Source organism: Haliotis cracherodii, unplaced genomic scaffold (assembly GCF_022045235.1).
Source record: "Haliotis cracherodii isolate W230 unplaced genomic scaffold, xgHalCrac1.p SCAF_3, whole genome shotgun sequence".
Taxonomy (NCBI): Eukaryota; Metazoa; Mollusca; class Gastropoda; order Lepetellida; family Haliotidae; genus Haliotis; species Haliotis cracherodii.
The window spans coordinates 15,387,308-15,411,158 of NW_027266286.1; the positions used below are offsets into that span (position 1 = coordinate 15,387,308).

At 42.2% G+C, this 23,851-nt stretch overlaps 1 protein-coding gene across 1 annotated transcript; it reads right to left on the minus strand.

The window, feature by feature from the left end:
• Nucleotides 1-671: 671 nt before the first annotated feature.
• Nucleotides 672-22,875, minus strand: LOC139474247 (5'-nucleotidase-like). Its single transcript, XM_071257174.1, has 9 exons — nucleotides 22,425-22,875; nucleotides 10,483-10,696; nucleotides 8,719-8,904; nucleotides 6,881-7,078; nucleotides 5,604-5,735; nucleotides 4,988-5,113; nucleotides 3,923-4,087; nucleotides 2,923-3,126; nucleotides 672-2,133 (listed from the first exon to the last, which is right to left on the minus strand). The coding sequence occupies exons 1-9, from the start codon at nucleotides 22,767-22,769 to the stop codon at nucleotides 1,937-1,939; spliced, it is 1,767 nt and encodes a 588-aa protein (XP_071113275.1). The 5' UTR covers nucleotides 22,770-22,875; the 3' UTR covers nucleotides 672-1,936.
• Between the last annotated feature and the right edge of the window lie 976 nt (nucleotides 22,876-23,851).

A 23,851-nucleotide genomic window follows, 5' to 3' on the forward strand; every position in this document is an offset into this window, starting at 1 on the left:
TTAATAATAATAATAATAATAATCTGTCCCTTTTGACAGTAATGTGATTGACAAGATTGAGGAAAAACATGGCAGATATGCAGGCCTCGCTTTCGAAATGTCACGCTTGCAGCCCAAGTACCAATTTGTCCGACTCCCCATTGTTCTTGGTGCCTAAGGTTTGGTAACTCCCAATCTGTTGACTGACATTGGGAGTGTACCCGGGTTTGCTACCAGGAAAACAGCCCTTCTGGCAATCTGGGTAATGAAGAAGGCTGCAGTGTTGGGCAGTGTTCACATTTTCCGAAAAGTTCTGGGTGGCTTTGACTAGGCAGCGCTTCCTGGGAGAAGTCCCATTCCCTCTCTGGGCTGCGTGTAGAGGGGGCAAGAGCCCTGAGTTGATGATGAGCCTCATCAGCCTGACTGTGCGAGGATCCCCAAACCCTCCTTTGCTGCATTTTCTATTTTAATCTGTGAGTGAGAGAGTTAATGCTTTACGTCACATCGGCAATATTTCAGCCATATCGTGACGAGTAGTTATACATGTTTAATACATATATTTAAACTAAATAAAACCTGTCATCGATGGACAGTAAAATTACTAGAATATCACAGATTAATGTTTAAAACTAGCATACAACCATAAAAAGATATCTCTAAATAATAATAATAATAATAATTATAATAATAATAATAATAATAATAATAATAACGCTGGAGACGCAAGAAATTGGACTCAGACCTTGAACCCCGGCACCCCTACCCCGCCACGAACAAGTGTAGTTGAGTGAGGGAGGTTTGGCTTCCCGCCGCTTCTCTAGCCTTGTTCATTCCTGCCACGGCGGGACACAGGTTCTTCACACTATTTCAATATTGGAATCGAATTCGGACCTTGATGTGACGCTTTAACAATAGTGCTCTCGGTGTACTGGGGATGGGCCCACTTGCACAAAGCGATCTAACGCAGATCGTAACTCTCATCCTGTAACAGGCTTACAAAAGTCGTAGCGCTAAGCTCTCTTTGTGCAAACGGGCCCTTTGTCGAGGGCGGTTGGGTTAAACTGGACGTAAGTGTCAAATGTCCCCAAACCGCTTCCACATCATACATGTCATACATCACACATCAGAATAGTCAATATATATACATCAGATTTACTCCTGAAAGCATTTTGATTTTTGCTGGACTCATTAAACAGTAAATCTCAAATGTCTTAAAATTCGTCTCTACTTTCAAAATTAGACTAGTTCATAGCTGTCTCAGAGCCATTACAGTTGACGTATTCAGGACTTGATATCGACAGGTGTATATGCTAACAATCAATAAACACATACATACATATAGGTATTGACAGTTCTCGGACAACGGAGAGACTATAAAGGACAAGTAGTGAATGATACACCTCAGAGTAAACATTATAACGTTAACATTTCAAACTGCTTGCACCGATTGTCTATTGCTTTCAATTAAATCACGCATACGATGTTTAAGTGTTGCACTGACGTAATTACTTTAAGAACCATACACTACTACTCATCAATCTAACTTCATTGAGTTTTTCTGGTTTTTTTTATGAACAGTGTGTATGTAAAAGTATTGAAAACGATCGTAACCTAAACTAAAAAGTTAAAAGGATGATTTTTTAAACTGGAATATAACGAGATACTTATGTTCAAAACAAACGTTCCCTCCATAGCGACAATGTGTTTGCATGGTAAAATCGTTGAGAAACGAGATGTTGTCGAGACTAGATCAGGTAAGTAGGTATACTACTGCTGAACAGGCACGTTTCCTCGATGGCGGTTTTCTTGCACGGTTATGATCGTGTTGACGTTTTTTTTTGGTTTGTTTTTTTTAAAGAAACGTTACAATAATCACAATCGTGCAAGGCATAGATGCGTAAGCATGAAGCTGAATGAGGGTTTCCAACGTAACTCACGCTCATGTACCACGACTTCACTAAAGGATATGATACATAAGTATCAATACCACACCAACAATGAATGGTAACTTAGCGGAAGTGACGTTGTCGCCAGCATTCACGTCACAGTCTTTTTTCTTACTTTCTGTGACAAAACGAATTCGGCCTTCTAGACCCTGGGTCAGAGGAGTAAATGTCTTCACATAGTCGACAAATACGTCGGAGTCCAGAGCACCTGGAACAAAACAAATGAACACGTCCTTAAGTGATGTACTACAAATGAAGTGTGAGTATGGTTTTACGTCGCTTTTAGCAATATTCCAGCAATATCACGGCGGGGTACACCAGAATTGGGCTTCACACATTGTACCCATGTCGGGAATCGAACCCGGGTTTCCGGCGTGACGAGCGAACGCTTTAACCACAAGACTACCCGACCGCCCCACTACAAATGAAGCAAAATATTTTGAGACGAATATATACAAGGTGAGGTGAGGTGAAATGAGGTTTAACGTCGCGTCCAAGATTATTGCACTTATATAGCGACGTCCAGACTGATGCCGATTTACAGTGCTAGCCATGAGATACCATGCCGCAGTTAAACATGAATACCCCACTCAGACACAGTATACTGACTCCGAGCCGTCCAGTCCTTGTTTTAGCCCCCTAATGCCGAGCGCCAGACAGGGTAACGTCATTTGGTATGAAGTGAGGTGAAATGGGGTTTAACGTCGCGTCCAAGATTATTGCACGTGTGTGTGTGGCTGCTACACTAGTCCGGACTGATGCCGATTTATAGTGCTAGCTCACTGAGATACCATGCCGCAGTTTAACAATATATACCCCACTCAGACACAGTATACTGACTCCGAGCCGACCAGTCCTAGGTTAGCCCCTTAATGCCGAGGGCCAGACAGGGTAACAACAAGTACCATCTTTTAACGTCTTTTGGTATGACGCGGCCGGGGATGAATATATACACGAGCAGCATATAGTCACAATACCGACTCTAAACAGATCTTACCAATAGGTGGCATCTGTATCCTGTTGTCACGTATGACGGTATAGCCATCCCCCCCGTCAGACGTGAACGTCGGCAGTGCAATGGTGTACAGGGTGTCGTCGCCAAGAGGATCGAACCTGGGAACCGTGCAGTTGGAACAGCGGACTTGGACATCAACCACTCGGCTGCCAACTGGTTTGCTGACGTCATACGTGACCCTAAGACCTGGAACACAGTCCATACTTTCAAAACAAGGCTGTTTTAAATGTACAGTGTCTACAGTACTACGTTTATAACGAACACGCTTATAACGAACTGATCGATATAACGACCATCAATTTGCTGTATATGTGCTGTGCATATACTAATAACGAACTACAGTATTAACGAAATAAAATTAGTGGCCCCTTTAAGTTCGCTATAACCGTAGTCATATACCGTACTGTATATATTCACTCACTTATCTTCATTAACTCAATTTATCGCTTTAGACCATATAAGTTTATAGTCCCGATAGAATATGTGAAGACCCAAGGACCTGATATCGGCATTCCTTTTGTCTCACACAATGTATAATTTGTTGTATTGTCGATCTCGAGTTCACCAAGTTTCACTGTATCCTAGTGAGTGAGTGAGTTGGGTTTAACGCCGCTTTTAACAGTATTCCAGTTATATCGCGGCGTGTCAGCTTAATGTGGGAGGAAAGCCCGAAGTGATGCAGGTCTCAGACGTTTACCACTTCGGTGAAACCCACGAGCACGGGTATGGTGCTGACAAACCTAGAAACATAATCACTGTATCCTAAGTTTAGTACAAGACTGGACCATTTAGTTTGTTTCAGTGCTATTTTGGTCAGCTTATTGTTGGAGGAAAGCCCATGGAAAGTGATGCAGGTTCTAGGCCTTTACTACTTCGGTGAAACAAACCAACAAACCTCAAGACAAATAATAAGTGTGAAACCGGTATCCTTACGTGGTTGTCACGCCTAAGGGGCGCAACTCTGCACATTGTTTCCACATACCTGACACTTGTAAGAAGCCGCCAAAAAGGTCATCGGATTCCGACTTGGGATACCTGGACACGGAATGTTCCAAGGCCTGGCGAAGGAACTTCCCCTTCAGCTTGATCCGGTCAATGTCGTTCATGAATGGTAGCACGGACAACACATGCTTCATGGTAATTTCGCCTGGATTCCAAGCCATGAGTTTGCATTTACACCAGCGTTGTGTCAATGACATTTTTATGACAACAACAACAACAATAGTATTTATAAATATACAGATAAATTGTGATTATATATAAATTTTCCTACAATAATTTTCAGATACATCTCATTAAGTCAAAACCATTTTCTTTGAAAATACGAATCTGTGGAATGATGTCAGGAACTGCACACTACTGTTTAAGACAATCGTTCATTCGATCCCGATACAAAAGACGTTTGCTTTGGACAGAAGTATACAGCTCCCGTAAAAAATGTGGGAAAATGATTTACTTGATCCGATATGCAGTCGGTCGATGTAAATAGAGATTGTTACCCAAGTGAGTGAGTGAGTATGGTTTAATGCCGCTTTTAGCAATATTCCAGCAATATCACGGCGGGGTACACCAGAAATGGGATTCACACATTCTACCCATGTCGGGAATCGAACCCAGGTCTTTGACGTGACGAGCCAACGCTTTAACCACGAGGCTACCGCACCGCCCTTATTAGCCAAGTATGTTTCCATATCGTAAATATCATCCGGTTAAAAAAACACACACCAGGGTAATAATATCTTTATCGATAATGTCATTCTTAAAACCGATATCAAGGGCGTCATTTCACTCAATGAAGACTCTTTTCGAAACAGTGAATGAATACAATTTTTGAATGAACAGCCCAATTTATCATATAGTGCCAAATGAAATGGAGTCATGTTTCGGCGACACATTGCAAACCGTTTTATAAGTATAGTGACATTCGTCCGTAGAAGTTACGCATTAATATGTGGCGCTTGAATGCCGTTCCTGCTGCCCCTCGTGATACCAAGTTTATCGGCATGGTTTATCTCATTGACACGTAGCCATAAGATGAAATACATACCAACATCAATAGGCGAGCGAATCCCGCCTCCGTTACAGAGAGCTATAGGAACTGAAGTCCAGTAGTCGGCATGGGACTTTTCAAGCTGCAGGAATTTGTAGATCATAGCATCCGTGTAGATATTGCCTAGAAAGCCACAACGAAATACATCAATATTCAAAACTATCATCAATTGGAAAGTTGCGTTCGAGGATGATTTGTTTGTTTGTTTAACGCTGCACCATATTCCAACTACATGATGGCGGTCTGTAAATAATCGAGTCTGGACCAGACAACCCATTGATCGAAATTATGACTGCATCAATCCACGCAATTCGGATACGAAGACATGCATCAACCACGTCAGCGAGCCTGACCACCCGATCCCGTTAGTCGCCTCTTACGACAAGCATAGTCACCTTTTACGGCACGCATGGGTTGCTGAAGATGACGAAAGGACGAAAATCACTGAGATGTTATTGTTTTGCAAATATACCCTATGTCCCTTTTCCGTGCTCGTATGAAAAGTGAGTGTGTTCTTATGAAAAAGTGAAGAAATATATAAAAACAATTCGTCATCGTCCCTATTTGCTTGAAACATATTTGAATTCCCCGAAAGAGTTTCGCCTCTACTTACCCAGATTACACTCGACTCTGCGGCAGTCGTGTTCATCCCCCTGCAGGAAGACGTCAGTTGTACCGACAGTCACCATGGCGGACGCGTTCACAGCGTTAGCCCACGGCTCCAGCTTCTGCAGGGTTTCCGGATCTGAAATTCACACACAGGAATCAGAAGTCCTGGAACCTAGCACGGAGTCAGTAGTGTAAGTGAGAGTTGGTAGTAATGAGTGAGTGAGTGAGTTGGGTTTAACGCCGCTTTTAACAATATTCAAGTTATATCGCGGCGTGTCAGCTTAATGTGGGAGGAAAGCCCGAAGTGATGCAGGTCTCAGACGTTTACCACTTCGGTGAGACCCACGAGCACGGTTATGGTGCTGACAAACCTAGAAACATAATCGCAGCGAACCGGGATTCGAACCCACAATCATAGGTTTTTGGCGTGCCCAAGGGGCGCAACTCTGCACAGCGAATAGCGGCGCCTTAGACGACTGGGCCACCCGTGCCCCCTGGGAGTAATGATGTTGAAGACTCTTATTAAATCAGATCACGTCGTTACAACGGATGACGAAACGTGGTCGTAATGATGAAGGTGCTTCAAAAGCAATGACCATTATAGGGACTTGAACCAAAGACCTGCGGATCTGTAACGTTTATTGATTGATTGATTGTTGTTTAACGCCGCACATTCCATCTATATAACGGTGGTCTGTAAATAATCGAGTCTGGGCCAGACAATCCAGTGACTGACATCATGAGCATAGCAACACCCAATTGGGATACGATGAAATGCATCAACTCAGTCAGCGAGCCTGACCACCCGATCCCGTAAGTCGCCTCTTTCGACAAGCATAGTTGCCTTTTACGGCAAGCATGGGTTGCTGTTACGGCTAAATGGCCGATTTTACACCACTGACATGCCCTCCACCGACCTACCCAAGGGAACACCAGATAACAGGACATATAGATACTTCCATAATTTTTGAATAAATCAAGTAAATTCGCGGCCGTCATGGCTCATGGTTATTTTCAGTGAGAATTACTCGTTCACAGTTTACCTTGTGGTGTAGGGGGCGGTCGGATAGCCATGCTCACTCACTCACTCACTCACTTACTCACTCACTCAGCCACTCACTCACTCACCCACCCACACTCACTCACTCGCTCGCACGAATACCCCACTCACTCACTCTCTCACTCACTCGTTTGCACGAATACCCCGCTCGCTCACTCGCTCACTCACTCACTCACTAACACGAATACCCCACTCACTCACTCACTCACTCACTCACTCACCTTGTGGTGTATCTTTGTCCAGAAGTATAGGCTTTCCTTCCCATGTGAGGACATTTCCCTCGTCGTCGAATTCCAGTTCTATATGGCCAATGTACTTGCTGTAACAGTAGGCCTGCACCACTGGGACCTTTGCACCTGACGCCTGTGTAACTATGGTAGGATAGGGACCCACGGGCTTTTCTATTGATGGAGGCGTGCCTGGGGATGAGAGGTAAGGTTAGGTGAAATGGGTTTAACGTCCCGTTCTTGAAAGATTATTGCACTTTAATGGCGACATGCATGCATGTGTGTGTGTGTGTGTGTGTGTGTGTGTGTATGTGTGTGTGTGTGTGTGTGTGTGTGTGTCTGTGTGTGTGTCTGTGTCTGTGTGTGGCAGCTTGTACTATTTCGGCCTGATGCCGATGCCGAGTGCTAGTGCTAAGATACCATGGTGCAGTTTAACATGAATACCCCACTCAGACACAGTATACTGACTCTGACCAGTGTGTTTTAGACCCTTAATGCCGAGCGCCAGACAGAGTAACACCATCTCGTGAAAATATCTCCTTTCCCCGGTCACTCGATGAGAGAAACTTGATATTTCACTCGACACATGAAACATCCGCGGTATCTTTCTTAAAACTGTATAACATCAATTATCAGATGACACCTGGGTAACCCTTGACGATCCATGTTACAACAGGTCTTGTCGTAAGATGCGACTAACGGGATCGGGTGGTCAGGCTCGCTGACTTGGTTAATGCATGTCATCCATCCAATATGTGTCGATCAATCCTTATTATGTCATTCACTAGATATTCTGTTCTAGATTCATTTATTTACAGACCGCTGTCATATAGCAGGAATATTGTTGAGTGCGGCGTTAAACGACGAACATGCAAAAAACTTGTCCTTTTCTTTTATTAATAGACACGAGGGCCTGAATTATGTTTAGGTTGCGTCGGTTTCCACGGATAAATTATGAAACTGATTTGGCCTAACACAAGGAAACAAGTCAGTAAATTTCACACTCACACAGCATGACCTGGGAACAAACAGACACAAACAAACAAACACAAACAAATACAGACACAAATAAACACAGACACAAACAAACACAGACACAAACAAACACAGACACAAACAAACACAAACACAAATAAACACAGACAGAAACAAGCACAGACACAAACAAACACAGACACAAACAAATACAGACACAAATAAACACAGACACAAACAAACACAGACACAAACAAAGACAAACAGACACAAACAAACACAGACACAAACAGACACAAACACAAACAGACACACAAACACAGACACAAACAGACACAAACACAAACAGACACACAAACACAGACACAAACAGACACAAATAAACACAGACAGAAACAAGCACAGACACAAACAAACACAAACACAAACACAAATAAACACAGACAGAAACAAGCACAGATACAAACAAATACAGACACAAACAAATACAGACACAAACAAAGACAACAGACACAAACAAACACAGACACAAACAAACACAGACACAAACAAACACAGACACAAACAAATACAGACACAAACAAATACAGACACAAACAAAGACAAACACAAATAAACACAGACAGAAACAAGCACAGATACAAACAAACACAGACACAAACAAATACAGACACAAACAAATACAGACACAAACAAATACAGACACAAACAAAGACAAACAGACACAAACAAACACAGACACAAACAGACACAAACACAAACAGACACACAAACACAGACACAAACAGACACAAATAAACACAGACACAAACAAACACAGACACAAACAGACACAAACTAACACAAGCAGACAATACCTGTGTACAGGAAAGAATGGCTGTGGCCACCCACGACAATATCCAGGCCTGCAACCTCCTTCGCCATCTGCCGGTCGAACTGGTAGCCGGCATGGCCAAGGGCAATTATCTTGTTGATGCCCAACTTCTTCATGGCTTCAACTTCCGCCTTCACAGCGGGAATGATGGTATCGAAAACCAGTTTTTCTATGGGTAAAAACAAGTAACATTGACAAAAGGCCAATCACTGTTCCAAGGCAAATTCCGAGATACCTCTTTTCATGTATTCTTGAATAAAATAACAGAATGCTGGGGGCAGTGGGTGGCCTAGTGGTTAAAACGTTCGCTTGTCATGCCGAGGGCCGGGGTTCGATTTTCAACATGTGTACAATGTGTGATGCCCATTAATGGAGTCTCTCGTCGTGATATTTGTGGACTATTGCTAAAAGACGACGTAAAATCCAACCCACTCACTCACACTCACTAGAAAGTTGCCAATAGAACATGCAAGTTTAGAGATTATTTTTATCAAAAATCATATAATTATCCAGCATATAGGTTTCGAGGCGTTTATTTAACAACTTCGATCTGATCTTGGATTCTTTAAATAGTCGATTTCACTCGGCGCGGATAAATGTATGAGCCACTGCATATGAGCCCTGAAGTTCAAGTGTATATATTTTCTCTGAAATTCCACTGTATACATGTGCCCAGATGTTCCATTATATATAAGTGCCATGATGTTCCACTGTATATATGTGCCCTGTTGTTCCACTGTATATATGTGCCCTGATGTTCCACTGTATATAAGTGCCCTGATGTTCCACTGTATATATGTGCCCTGATGTTCCACTGTATATATGTGACCTGATGTTCCACTGTATATAAGTACCCTGATGTTCCACTGAATATATTTTCCCTGATGTTCCACTGAATATATGTGCCCTGATGTTCCACTGTATATAAGTACCCTGATGTTCCACTGAATATATTTTCCCTGATGTTCCACTGAATATATGTGCCCTGATGTTCCACGGTATATATGTGCCCTGATGTTCCACTGTATATAAGTGCCCTGATGTTCCACTGTATATATGTGCCCTGATGTTCCACTGTATATAAGTGCCCTGATGTTCCACTCTATATAAGTACCCTGATGTTCCACTGTGTATATGTGTCCTGGTGTTCCACTCTATATAAGTACCCTGATGTTCCACGGTATATATGTGCCCTGATGTTCCAATGTATATATGTGCCCTGATGTTCCACTGTATATATGTGCCCTGATGTTCCACTCTATATAAGTACCCTGATGTTCCACTGTGTATATGTGTCCTGGTGTTCCACTGTATATATGTGCCCTGATGTTCCACTGTATATAAGTACCCTGATGTTCCACTGAATATATTTTCCCTGATGTTCCACTGAATATATGTGCCCTGATGTTCCACTGTGTATAGGTGACCTGATGTTCCACTGTATATATGTGCCCTGATGTTCCACTGTATATATGTGCCCTGATGTTCCACTGTATATATGTGCCCTGATGTTCCACTGTATATAAGTGCCCTGATGTTTCACTGTATATATGTGCCCTGATGTTCCAATGTATATATGTGTCCTGATGTTACACTCTATATAAGTACCCTGATGTTCCACTGTATATATGTGTCCTGGTGTTCCACTGTATATATGTGCCCTGATGTTACACTCTATATAAGTACCCTGATGTTCCACGGTATATATGTGCCCTGATGTTCCAATGTATATATGTGCCCAACGAACCTGTATTTGATATTGAGGGGGTGTCCGTGGTGGTGTACCCAATGATCCCAATCTTCTGTCCTCCGATTGTCACAACTGTGCTCTTGCGGAATAACCCTTGGATGCGCGGTTCCTGACTGGCGTCGATGTTGGCGCTGAGGACGGGGACTGTGACGTCCTCCAGAAAGGGAAGTAATCCACCAATGCCTCTGTCGAACTCGTGGTTGCCCAATGCCTGATGGTCAAGAATATAAAGCAAGAGATTTTTACATGAACCTTCAAATTGTACAAAGTCATAATTTGATGAACAATAAAAGTAACTGATTACTTTCAAAATCGTATCACATTGAGTTTTCTGCGAGATCATTTCATTGATAATAACAATTACATGAAATGGTCTCACGCCTTTGACATTTCAGAGCATTGTAGCGAAAAGCAATCGTCCTTTTATTACTTTGTTTTGGAACGTAAAATTTCGAGAGACTTTGAGATAAATTTGCTTTGTACAGGCAAACCCTGAAATCTTAGACCGAAACAATCGTTTATGTCAGAATATGTTTTTACAGTGAGTGAGTATGGTTTTACGCCGCTTTTAGCAATATTGCAGCAATATCATGGCGGGAGACAATGAAGCTTCACACATTGTACCCATGTGGGGAAGCCAACCCGGTTCTTTGGCGTGACGAGCGAACGCTTTAACCTATAGGGTCCCCTTCCGCCTCTTAATGCGAGAGGAAAGTCCATGTTTTCGTATAATCCTATTATGGCGTTCCGTGTACTATATTTTAGGATGACCCATGTGTGGCTAGTCACTAATGAATGATTTCTATTGTTGTATCATCTGTTTGATTCAACCCGGACTCCGGATTAGAATAGTTCATCAGCTAACTATATATGCTGGTTGTATTTCAGAGGTGAGTAAATTGATCGATGGTCAGGATCGGTGATTTGGTTGATTGTCTGTCATTGTAACCAGACTGCGTGGATGAGTGAGTTAAAACATAAGCTAAGAGCCCGCCTTACGATAACAAGCAATAAGCCAGATCATCGAGCCAGACAACCGGGTCCAACTTAGTCACGACCGCCTCCGTGGCCTAGTGGTAGAGCGTCCGCCCGGAGAGCGGAAGGTCCGGGGTTCGATCACCGACCGCGTCATACCAAAAGACGTTAAAAGATGGTACTTGTTGTTACCCTGTCTGGCGCTCGGCATTAAGGCGTTAAAATAAGGACTGGTCGGCTCGGAGTCAGTATACTGTGTCTGAGTGGGGTATTCATGTTAAACTGCGGCATAGTATCTCAGCGGGCTAGCACTATAAATCGGCATCAGTCCGGACTAGTACAAGCAGCCACACACACACACACACACACACACACACACACACACACGTGCATGCACGTCGCTATATCAATGCAATCATCTTGAACGCGACGTTAAACGCCATTTCACCTCACCTCACCTCTAACCTGGGTACTGCCTGAGAAGTATATAGAGGTGAAGAATTCAGTACGTATATCTTAGTTTGTATATACATGAATACGTTATCTAGCAACAAAAGAATCGAGATAAGGCTGGACAGGGATATAAAACTATTTCGTCCTTTAGTAACCTTTGCAGTGAAGCAAGTTGGTGTAGTCCTTCTATTTGTCCACTGCTAGATTGGATGACATATTTTCATCATTTAGGGACCAAATACCTACGATTATATATGCAATACGAACCACAAACTTTTGAATATGAATCAAATACTTATCTGAAGATGAGAACAATTTTATATTTTTCTTGTTCTAAAACGATAGATTGAATTTTGAATTTTGATTTAACTTAAAACAAATTGATTGACCTTTTGATATGCAAATACACTATATGTCCATTTTAAGAAAAGGGGGGCGATTCGTTTAGATTCATAACGTCATTCGATTGACTGCAAGCGCTTAATTTGCTTAACAGAATTACGAGTTTCACGTAGTGTCACGTGTCTTTAAAAAACTGTCATTGCTAAATACGATTAATAAAGATGGATCCAGCAGATGTGACTATAATATTGCCTCTTATAGAACGTAACAGTAGGTGCGGTTTGAGAAGTTCACATGACTTTAAGGATTGGTCAATTATTAACTGGGGAGGTAAGTGTGGGGTGCAATGAGATTGGTTTGGGGACTGTGTCAAATTTTGCTGACCCCCATTTTATGTAACATTTTTTCATGACTCCCCAAATACATGCAATAGTTTTCCATGGTCCCGATCCCATCCACCCACGCATTATATTATTGACCAGTCAATTACTTCCTTAGTTCAAACCACTTCATTAAATCATCTGCTAATGTAGAATAATATGAGCAATGGAAAACGTAACATACGCTATTGTTCAACCTATTAAGTAATCTACCCTTAATCTTAACTAGGGTGCTAATAGCTGGCGCCACGGTCGTGATCTCGGTGACGTTAGTTTTTGCGTTGTACTGGGTTGCATAGTCTACAGGATTACTCTCATTCGTGACCAACTCGTGTTATTCCGGGTCAAGCCGAATAGCGACTCGTGCCCCTCTCGTGGCCATTTTTGCGACCGAGGTTCCGTCTTAGCGCAAACGGGCATACCTAAAATAATTGTCAACTCGTTGCGTAATGGTTCACACATTTTCCCCAGATTTCCCACATTATTTCAGATGCAATTTAAAGCACATCGGGATGTGCGGAATTATACAGTATGATTGAACACATTTAACTGTGTCTTTGGTATATTTTTAGATGCAAGACATATGTAAATTCAAAAATTATTTCTGAAGGTTCTTTGACGAAGAACTTGAAATCATAGATGCATTCTGATTGGTTTGTCGTATTTTCGCACATAACATTCATCGATAGGGGGACGAGTCTTCTTGCAGGTTACGGAAAGGGGCGAGTGGTGACGAATGGATTACTCTGTGACGCGGCGTTTTCGCTTTCTAACCGCGTTCGAGGGGCTGTTTGTTTTGAGGAGTAGTGTAGATATTTTCAGTTTATCTGTTGTTTAACGCCACATTCTGCAATATTCCAGCGATACAACGGCAGTCTGTAAATAATCGGGTCTCGTCCAGACAATGATTGACATCATGAGAATCGATCCATGCAATTGGGATACGATGACATGAATCAACCATCAAGTCAGCAAGCCTGACCACCCGATCCCGATGGTCGCCTTTTACGGCAAGCTTGGGTTGCTGAAGACCTTTTTTATTCCGGATCTTCACGGGTCTGATATTTTCCGTGCTGTGCAAGACACTACGTCAGACATAAAGTATCCTATCTTTACAGTATTCTTGCCGTGTTGATACCCTTTCAAGGAATAGATGTTCGTCGCATGAATAGTAACATCGTAATATAAGTCACAGAAAATCTGATCAATATATCTAAACACGCTCGCCTTTGTGACAACATGAACCTTCAGTGCATGTCAGTGCCTACTGCACGATAACACGTGACCCAGTTTTTTACACGCGTCATCACAAGCAGGACACATGACCTCTGTTAAGCACAGGGGGTTAACGCTGTCAAATTAAGTTTTAATTTTGAGGTCATATCACAGTGTGCAGATTGTAACGGTACCATTTTTAAAAGGATTTTTTACATGATTCTTTTTAAATTACCTTGATGTGGTTAGTCATTTATAACGACATGTACATTTGTGTCACACATGTCTATGTGTACGATCCGTAGCAGATAAGACCGCCTCCGTGGTCTAGTGGTAGAGGTCCGCCCGGAGAGCGGAAGGTCCGGGGTTCGATCACCGACCGCGTCATACCAAAAGGACGTTAAAATATGGTACTTGTTGTTACCCTGTCTGGCCCTCGACATTAAGGGGCCATAACAAGGACTGGTCAGCTCGGAGTCAGTATACTGTGTCTGAGTGGGGTATTCATGTTAAATTGCGGCATAGTATCTCAGTGAACTAGCGCTATAAATCGGCATCAGTCCGGACTAGTACAAGCAGCCACACATACACATGTGCATGCACGTCGCTATATAAGGGAAATAATCTTGAACGCGACGTTAAAGCCAAGTTCACCTCACCCTTAGCAGAAAACACGATATACAAATCCCTTCATATTGTGTACCGGTTTCAACCCGATATGCGTATCTGGCATACAAGACGAAGATCCCAGCTTGACAGCGGCGTGTCATGTATGTGTCTAAATGACTTCAAAACAAAGCGCAATATTGTGTGCATTGCAATCGCGGAATCGATTGGCATAGTCCATTTATTGCAGGGGTGATGGGTATAAAATAGCACATTGAGGGCCTGTTAGCTTTACGTGTAATTTACCTGGCTTTTTTATCAAAACAACCATCAAGCTAGGCTAGGCATTGGATACGGTTTGATTATTATGATGTGTCGTAACTTGTGTATGAGATGCTGACGTTAATAGATCAAGGCTGTCACGTGATCTACACGTGACCCCCGTAATCCCCGTGCATAGTCCCACTCTTTATTTTTAGTGAGCTCGATCATGGCATGCGTAGGTACCCTCCCAAAAACCCTACATCCCATAACCTTTCCAGCTTATAGTGAGTGAGTGAGTTGGGTTTAACGCCGCTTTTAACAGTATTACAGTTATATCGCCACGTGTCAGCTTAATGTGGGAGGATAGCCCGAAGTGATGCAGGTCTCGGACGTTCACCACTTCGGTGAAACCCACGAGCACGGGTATGGTGCTGACAAACCTAGAAACATAATCGGGGCGAACCGGGATTCGAACCCATATTCATAGGTTTCTGCACAAGGGATGTAGCTCTGTACAGCGAATTACGGCGCCTTAGACGACTGGGCCACCCCTAAAAAATAACTTGTTGAGGGAAAAACAGATACAAATTGATGCATATATTAAACGAGCTTTTGGGAACTTCAACTTAATAAAAAGGTTCACAAAATAACCACACAACATGATTTGCTCTCCTTCATGTTCCAGTTTTATCTTCAGGGAGAAGTGATTGCAGTTATATTTTGACGTCACTGCATACTGATGAAGCTCTGAAGTGTTAAACCAGGCAGTAAAGGGAATAGTGTTAGTTTGTCTGTTTGCTGTTTAACACCGCACTCAACAACATTCCAGCTATATGACGGCGGTCTGTAAAATAATCGAGTCTTGACCAGACAATCCAGTGATTGACATCATGAGCATCGATCCACGGAATTGGGATCGATGACATGTATCAACCAAGTCAGCGAGCCTGACCACCCGATCCTTTAGTCGTCTTTTACGACAAGCATAGTCACCTTTTAAGGCGAGTATGGGTTGCTGAAGACCTATTCTACCACGGGTAAGGGAATAGTGAGGAGAATGGCGAACTGGAGACATCAATACCAGACGACATTTCCCAAATTCAAACAGAAAAGGAAGCCGACAAAATATTTAATTCCCTCAGACAAACATGGAGTGGACAACGAAAGAGAGTGTTTTGGCAAGTACTTCGAAATAACAGGTGTGCAGACACATTAAGAATGCGGATGAATCAAGACCAAAGAATAATACCGGAACAATTCAAGATCCCGTATATTCCAAGTTAACCCATAGACCAACGCAGAAAGAGAGAACTCCGTGCGTTACAAGACATAGACTGTTGAAAATGCGCGCTCAATATCAAGAGGATAAGTACTTGAGTATTAAAGAAGAAGAAATAGAAAGGATGACAAGGGGGAAAAATGAACAGGTGGCCAACACAATGTTGCAAAGAGACGAAAAGTCGCATCAAAGATGGGCGAACTCTTTGGCGTGGTTACACAATTATGCTGAGAATTTCGACCAACGGTTATTTGAAGGATACCTTTGGTTTAAAAACAGGGGAGATGAGCGAAAGAGACAACAGCTTACAAACAGAGACGAAACAGCCAACAGAAACAACGGATTCCGATCAAGATTAAAGTGAAAATCAAGACCCAAATCACGATTGAGTGAGTTAGTATGGTCTTACGCCGCTTTTAGAAATATTCCAGAAGCCAGAAACAGGCTTCACACATTGTACCCATGTTGGGATTCGAACCCGGGTCTTCGGCGTGACGAGCGAACGCTCTAACCACTAGGCTACCCGACCGCCCCTGAATCACGATCAAGATCAAGACACAGGAGGGCACCTTGGAAAATATGTTTACTTCATTTCATGAATCTCGTGAAAAACGTATGAACGTCATTTCGTGGCGTCCATTTGCTTATGAACGTCAGTTTCGACGTCAAGTGGCCGACCTCACTTCCAATGGAAAAGACGATATCGTGTAAACTTCAAATTAGAAACTTATGCATATGTATCGCGATATCACAAGGTCGCAGGCTACTGATGAATATATATAGTTGCAAATCAGTAACCCGTCATACTCGCTTCGTATACAATTTCTGCGAAATGTTCCGTCTGTTATTAGTTACAATTCATAAACACGTTACTACTTTCTTCTTGTATCTTTTGTATGTTGCCTTATCCGACTACGATATAACCCGCTCCCAAGTATATTTTTCTCTTTCCATCTGAACTAGGATGTCTGCATAGTCATATCGACAAACAAGGTAGTGGAAGTGACGTAGTCCGCACATTTCCCCCACTGAATTGCCAGAAATGTATCGGCCATAATGCCATATTTACCAATACTATTATCACAAGTAGACAAAAGATAAATACACACTGTCGTAATTTTAAAATTGAGTTTTTTTATGCACTTATTTTAAACTTTTAACATGTTTTCACTTTTTTGACAATCTATTTTCATCAATTGTTTTCAATAAAAAATATTGGAATATCTTTTCTGATCTTTTGTTGTTGTTTTTTTTCAAATATTTCTTCCATACTTTTTGAGAAATATGTATTAAATACCTATTATTGAACCCTTTCTACATTTTCTATTTTATGCTGTCTTTGTACTTGTCTGGATAAATCACTGAAGTCAGGCATCATCATACTTCGTTGTAGGTACAATTATGTCTTGTTTTTGTCCGATTCGGGCCTCCATACACAACTATTGCCTGTACCTCGACTAACGTAAATAATGAACTTTTGACGTTAAAATATGCGAAGATAGATCAAATACATTAAATCTGATATAGAGAACACGAATAATCATAAATGTTAACGAGTGTGTTTAATATTGTCGAGCGTACATAACAAGTACCGCAATATCCCGAGGTTGCAGGCAACAGATGAATGATTCAACTGTCACTACAAATAAATTATTATAACCAATTTTTTTTGTGTTCCATATGTCGCCATCATATAAGCGTTATGAATATTTCACTCGTTTCGCATGTATGAGTTTTTAGACTGTATGATGATATAGCTCTTCCTTTCAGCAATATATTTATCATGGGAATATGAGTCAATAGACGAGAGATAAATTGATACATGGACATTGAATCACGTGATTATGAATAGTGCAGCATGTGTTGACACTGCCATTAACGTGTCATGTTACATATTTATTTACACGAATCCAAAGCTAGTCATTGCAAATAGCTAGTTCCCACGAGTGTCAAGAAGTCTAACAGTGGTATTGCGGGTTTATTTAAAGGAAAGGGGAATATGAAACATCCCTGTCTCATCGCCCTATTGAGCTTGGGCCCTCATTTAAAAGTGCTTGTTATGGAAATAAAACCGCTTCTTGAGTTGGAGTGGTTTGGGGTGGGGTTTGTGTGTGTTGTTATGTGTGGTTACCTCCGTATCTACATATTAGGAGACCAATACACTGAGGTGAGACAAAGAGTCAGCCTAGTCCACGGGCGACGCCTCCAGCAGGGAGCGTGATACAGCCGTTGTTAACTTGCGTCGCCGGGGAACTCACAGAACATTCCTGATATACGCAGTTGATAAATATCTAGAGTGTAAGTATCACACGTGATGACCCAAATAATCGATGGCCATCTGGTGACGTACACACCACAGGGGATGGTTGGGTAGCCTAGTGGTTAAAGCGTTAGCTGGCCACACCTAAGACCCAGGTTCAAGTCATTACAAGGGGCCAATGTATGAAGGCTTCTATTCGTGCTTATTCCCATGATAAATCTGGAAGTTTGGTAAACACGGCGTACTACTCTCTCCATCTCACAGTCAACACCAATTCTACCAGTTACTGCAAGCACACATTATCTAGAGTAGATTGTGAAGATCCGGGTAGGAATATGGCTTCAGCAACCAATGCTTGCCGTAAGAGGCGACCAACGGGATCGGGTGCACGTGGTCAGGCTCGCTGACTTGGTTGATGCATGTCATCGTATCCCAATTGCGTGTATCGATCGTCATGATGTCAATCACTGGATTGTCTGGTCCAGGCTCGACTATTTACAGACTGGATTAACTGTTTGATTGGCATTCTAGAAGTTTGCAAATAAGTAAGAAAAACGCACAACTTTATGGATAACAACTTTATTGCATATATCCACTCCAGCAGTAAGCTATAAACCAGAAGTTGTTATCCAATAAGTTGTACGTTTTTCTTCTCAATCACTGCATTGTCTGATCCAGACTCCATTTTTTACAGACCACCGTCATATAGCTGGAATATTCCTGAGTGAGTCGTTAAACAACAAACAAACAAGAGTAAGGATAATCGCTCAAAAATATATAACATCGTCACTTTCCAACTATCCACGAAGCTCAATATATAGTGGGCGTATAATGCGATCTATACTTCAGTAATTGATAACATCATTCAACATTTCTATGGGATATCAGTACACGTTACACAATTAAATAGTTGGACAATTATGTACGCGCCTGTGTGCATATGCTTGCGCGCGTGAAATTGTGTGTATGTGTGCGTGTGGCCATATTTTGACGCCATTACGTCAGTGGGTACAGGTGGGGGTTCACGTCAATCAAGGATAGAGGTGAATGTTGATGAATTCATCTGTATTGCACTAATACAAAGGTCTAGCTTTGGGATTCATATCATTTGGTGTTTATATAGAAAGAGGAGCAAAGATAAAAAAAGCCAGAGATAGCACATAGGTTTTTTTTCCGATGCCGACTCTATAGTGACCTTGACCTTGATTTATGAGGTCAACATTAGGTCGGGACATACACACCTGTTGTCAATGTAATATTCACAATCATCTACCTGTTCATGTTATAGCTTTAATCAAGCTTGGACCTATCTTGTGACAGAGATTTGAAAATGAATACCTAGGTATTGATGTACCAATTTGATAGATGGTTAGATAGTTTGTTGTTTATCGGCGCGTATGCCAATATTTCAGCTATGTGACGGCGACCTGTAGATATTGTCACCAGAACCAGAAATGTAGACCAGAAATGTCAGTGATTGGTATTACGAACATTGATCGAGGTACAAATAATTACATGAAGTCAACAAATTCAAGTCACCGAGCCTGATATCCGATCCTCTATTAGTCATCCAGCATTGCCTGCTGGGAACTTATCTAGCCCAGATATAACCGATAGATTAGATAATACAAAGTAACACAAACATTACGTAACAGATGCAATATGTCTGCTTATACAGTGGGGCCCATTGATGGGGTGATAGCGTTCCTATTGAATTTGTCCTGTTTAACACATGTCCGCATTATGGATTTATTGTAGACTTAATTACATTTAGTCCCAGAGTAAAATCCAAATGAAGCCCAGAACAATGTTTTATTGCTGTCCTAGAGCTGGGAAGAGCTAGAAAAGTCATTCTAGACTTGAGTGGGATTTAATATATATTTATTCTCTTTGGTCAGATAGACAGACTACAATCAGGGATACGGAGGACTTTCACTTTGTATGTACGTTCCCACGAGTAATCGTCCGAAATCAGCATACAAGTGAAATATTTGAACATTGCCACGGAATCAGACTACAATTTACAAAACAAACCCATCCCCTATACGTTGACGTGTCATTGTTACAGTCTCGGGACCCCTTTGTCACGAGAGGGGTGGATACACAAAACTGTCAGTGACGTGTGAAGGCACCATCAGCATGAATCACAGCCGCAGAGCCACGTCTCACGCTTCTGACATGTGTGCCGATGTCTGGAACGGTAATGATGGTCCATTCTTGAAGAAGGGCACGTTCAAGGTCACGCACACCGCCAGAAAACGGATGACGTCCCCTTACTCTCCTCCCCAAGATACCCCATGCTTGCTGTATCGGAGAAAGGTCCGGAGATTTTACTGGCCCGCTCAGAACAGGAACATTGTTTCCCTGAACATCACGGGTTAAAAGAGATGTATGGGGCCTGGCATTGCCTTGTTGGAACAAACAACCACGATGTTGCCGAATGAGCAGAATGACCACTGGTCTGACAATGTTGTCAAAATAACGCTACGCATTGAGATTCCCATTAACGATCACACGACCAGTTTTGCCATTATCATATATCCCGCCCATACCATAACGCTTCCATCGCCGTATCGATCTCGCTGGACGACGTTATCGGCGTCATACCTGTCACCACGCCTACGCAATACACGGCGTTTTCCATCATCAAACTGCACACAAAATCGATATTCATCTGTGAATAACATGTGGTTCAGTTGTGAAAATTGTGAAAAACGCCATCGTTGATGAATGCGCGCCCATGCAAGTCGCTCAACCATATGACGTTGCGTTAACGTCACATCAGTCACAGAACGTCGGGCGTGTAATTCTACGACGGTTGCGGACAGTTGGAGGGTGAACTGTGGCGCCTGTTGCTTGCTTTAAGTCTATGAAGCGATTACGTTACCAGGTCACGATCCTCCTTGGGGCGGGGGGTGGGGGGGGGGGGGGGGGGGGGGGGGGGAGAGAGTGTATGGGGGGTGTGTGTATGGGGGGGCTACACGAACGTGGTCGATCCCGAACTTGGACTGTTTGCTGTACGCGTTGTCTTAAACGTGATCTGCTACATTAGTGCACAATGAAATTGCGGGAAACCTCTCGTACACGTGGCCCAGTCGCTAGTCTACCTACTGCTTCATGACGCTGATTTTCCGACATTCCACTCTGGCGCCCCATGTTTAATTGTGCAATTTTGCATTGGTTTTTAGTTTAATGTTGTGGCATAAAGTGTCATGCGATGACCATGCTCTAGAAAGTGAACACACATTTTTCGTGATCAACGGATTTAGAATGTTCACGAGCGTCATTGTCACGCACGATGGATTATTCTAGTTCTGTTTTTTTTTATGCAAAGGGTCTGCAATATAGGGTGGCAAACTTACAAAATCAGTATTGCACCGTGCCATAAATGATTTTACATTGTCTACTCAAATTAATTATGTTTTTGCTAAATATGTTTGGTTCAGCATATGCACAGGTAAATGCAACAGGCTGTAGTTGTGTGAACAACAGCTGGAGGAGGATCGTGCACATTGCACATGGTATCTTGGTAATATACCGTTATATAAAACAGTTATATAATGTGGTATAAACATCACAGTTATTTTATAAGTTTACACACCTATAGTCGACATTGGATGCCACGATGACACCGAACGTCGACATTAAACAGCTGTAACTAACCTCTCCGTGTTCATGTGTTCAGAGGACATGATTCAATTATAGAGAGTGAGTATGGTTTTACGCCGCTTTTAGCAATATTCCAGCAATATCACGGCGGGGAACACCAGAAATGGGCTTCACACATTGTACCCATGTCGGGATCTGGAACCCAGGTCTTCGGCGTGACGAGCGAAAGCTTTAACCACTAGGCTACCCTACCGCCCCTAATTCAATTATTGGTCGGAGCAGTTGACTACATTTCAAAACATATTACGAATGTATACTTTGTAAAATGACAATAAGTGCTTTAAATGAAATACAATAGTGTCGATGGTAGGATAAAAAAAACCATAATAGAATATATGAATTATATAAAATACGATAGTGTCTATGTTGGGATAAAAAAAACATAATAGAATATATAAATTATATGAAATACGATAGTGTCGATGGTGGGATAAAAACATGATAGAACTATATGAATATAAATCAAGATGTAGAAGGGACAGAAGCATCATCTTACCATAGCGTCATACCCGAGCAAGTTGACAAACTCCGACGTAACATTTCCTCCAAAGTAGTAGAACCAAAGCGTTCCCTGGTATTGGTCCCCAGCATCAATCACTATGGTATTGTTGGGCTTAAGGTTCCGGTACTCCTTGACTTTAGTCACTATACGAGCATAGCCGCCATAACACTTGTTCGCCGCGGCGTCCTTCGCCGAGCAAGGGCCTCCACGAATGTTCGTCTGTTCAAAATGCGCGTGTATGTCGTTCGTGTGAACAACTGTCAAGTTGAAAGCTTCGCCATTTCGGATAAAGCATGAAACTCCGAGAATTATTGCTGCCAGAGCGCGAGACACGTCCATGGTGTAGCTCGAGATTGAGGCTTGTTTTGTTGCAGTAGCTGCCCTTATCTCGAAAACTGACGCGCTGCGATGAAGGCCTATCAGATTGTTTACCAACCCGTGAGACCAGCTGTGCTGGTTTACCTTAGCTCATGTTAATCTCCCATACGTTATCACATTTAAAAGCACCAAACAATCATCGATCGTATTCGAAGCTGGATTTTTCTAGGATATGCTCCCCTGTCAGACCGCTAAATGTATTGACTTTAGTTATATATTGTTTAATGCACAATGCACAAGTGGTGAACGAACGCCAACAGCGTGGTACGCAAGTCTATTGTTTGTTTTACACGGTGCTCGGTATACGTGTTGTTTGATATCAGCAGATATAGGGGAAAACAACTTTAACCGGGTCAGATCTGTCGATAAAGGAAATTCGTATTTTCTCAGTGATGATAAATACATCAATGTGCCTTATGCAATAGACCCGCTATGTCTATATATCTGAAAAATTCACCTACCTGCGTACGTATGGCAAGCCGTTTTCACATTTATTACGGAATAACAGATATCTTCCATTGTTGCCGATGTCATGATGTGGGAGGGTAAAAGTTACTGATTTGTTTCAGTAGTGTCAGGCCAAATCAGTTTTATAATTTATCCTTGGAAATAGACGCAATATAATTCAGGCCCTCGCATCTATCATTAAAAGAAAAGGAGAGTTTTATTTCTTTGTTTGTTGTTTAACGCCGCACTCAGCAACAGTACACCTACATGACGACAGCCTGTAAATAATCGAGTCTGGACCAGACAATCCAGTGTTTGACATGATGAGCTTCGATCTTCGCAAATGGGAAAAGATGACATGCATCAACAAAGTCAGCGAGCTTAACCCCACGATCCCGTTACTCGCCTCTTACGAGAAGTATAGTCACCTTTTATGACAAGCATGGGTTGCTGCAGACCTATTCTACCCCGGACAAAAGGAATGTTGCTTGGATGATACATGACTTCTACAGTGTCACATTGACCTTATAATTTGTACTCACACTATCAATCATTGGTAAGCCTGTGTGATTCCCTACCAACAGACCATTCGACAA

Coding starts and splice junctions, on each gene's coding strand:
- LOC139474247 (XM_071257174.1), bottom strand. CDS start 22,769: ATGGACGTGTCTCGCGCTCTGGCAGCAATAATTCTCGGAGTTTCATGC. Junction 5,114..5,603: donor CAGAGTCGAGTGTAATCTGG/GTAAGTAGAGGC, acceptor GTGGCTTTCTAG/GCAATATCTACACGGATGCT. Junction 4,088..4,987: donor TCGCTCGCCTATTGATGTTG/GTATGTATTTCA, acceptor CTTGGAATCCAG/GCGAAATTACCATGAAGCAT.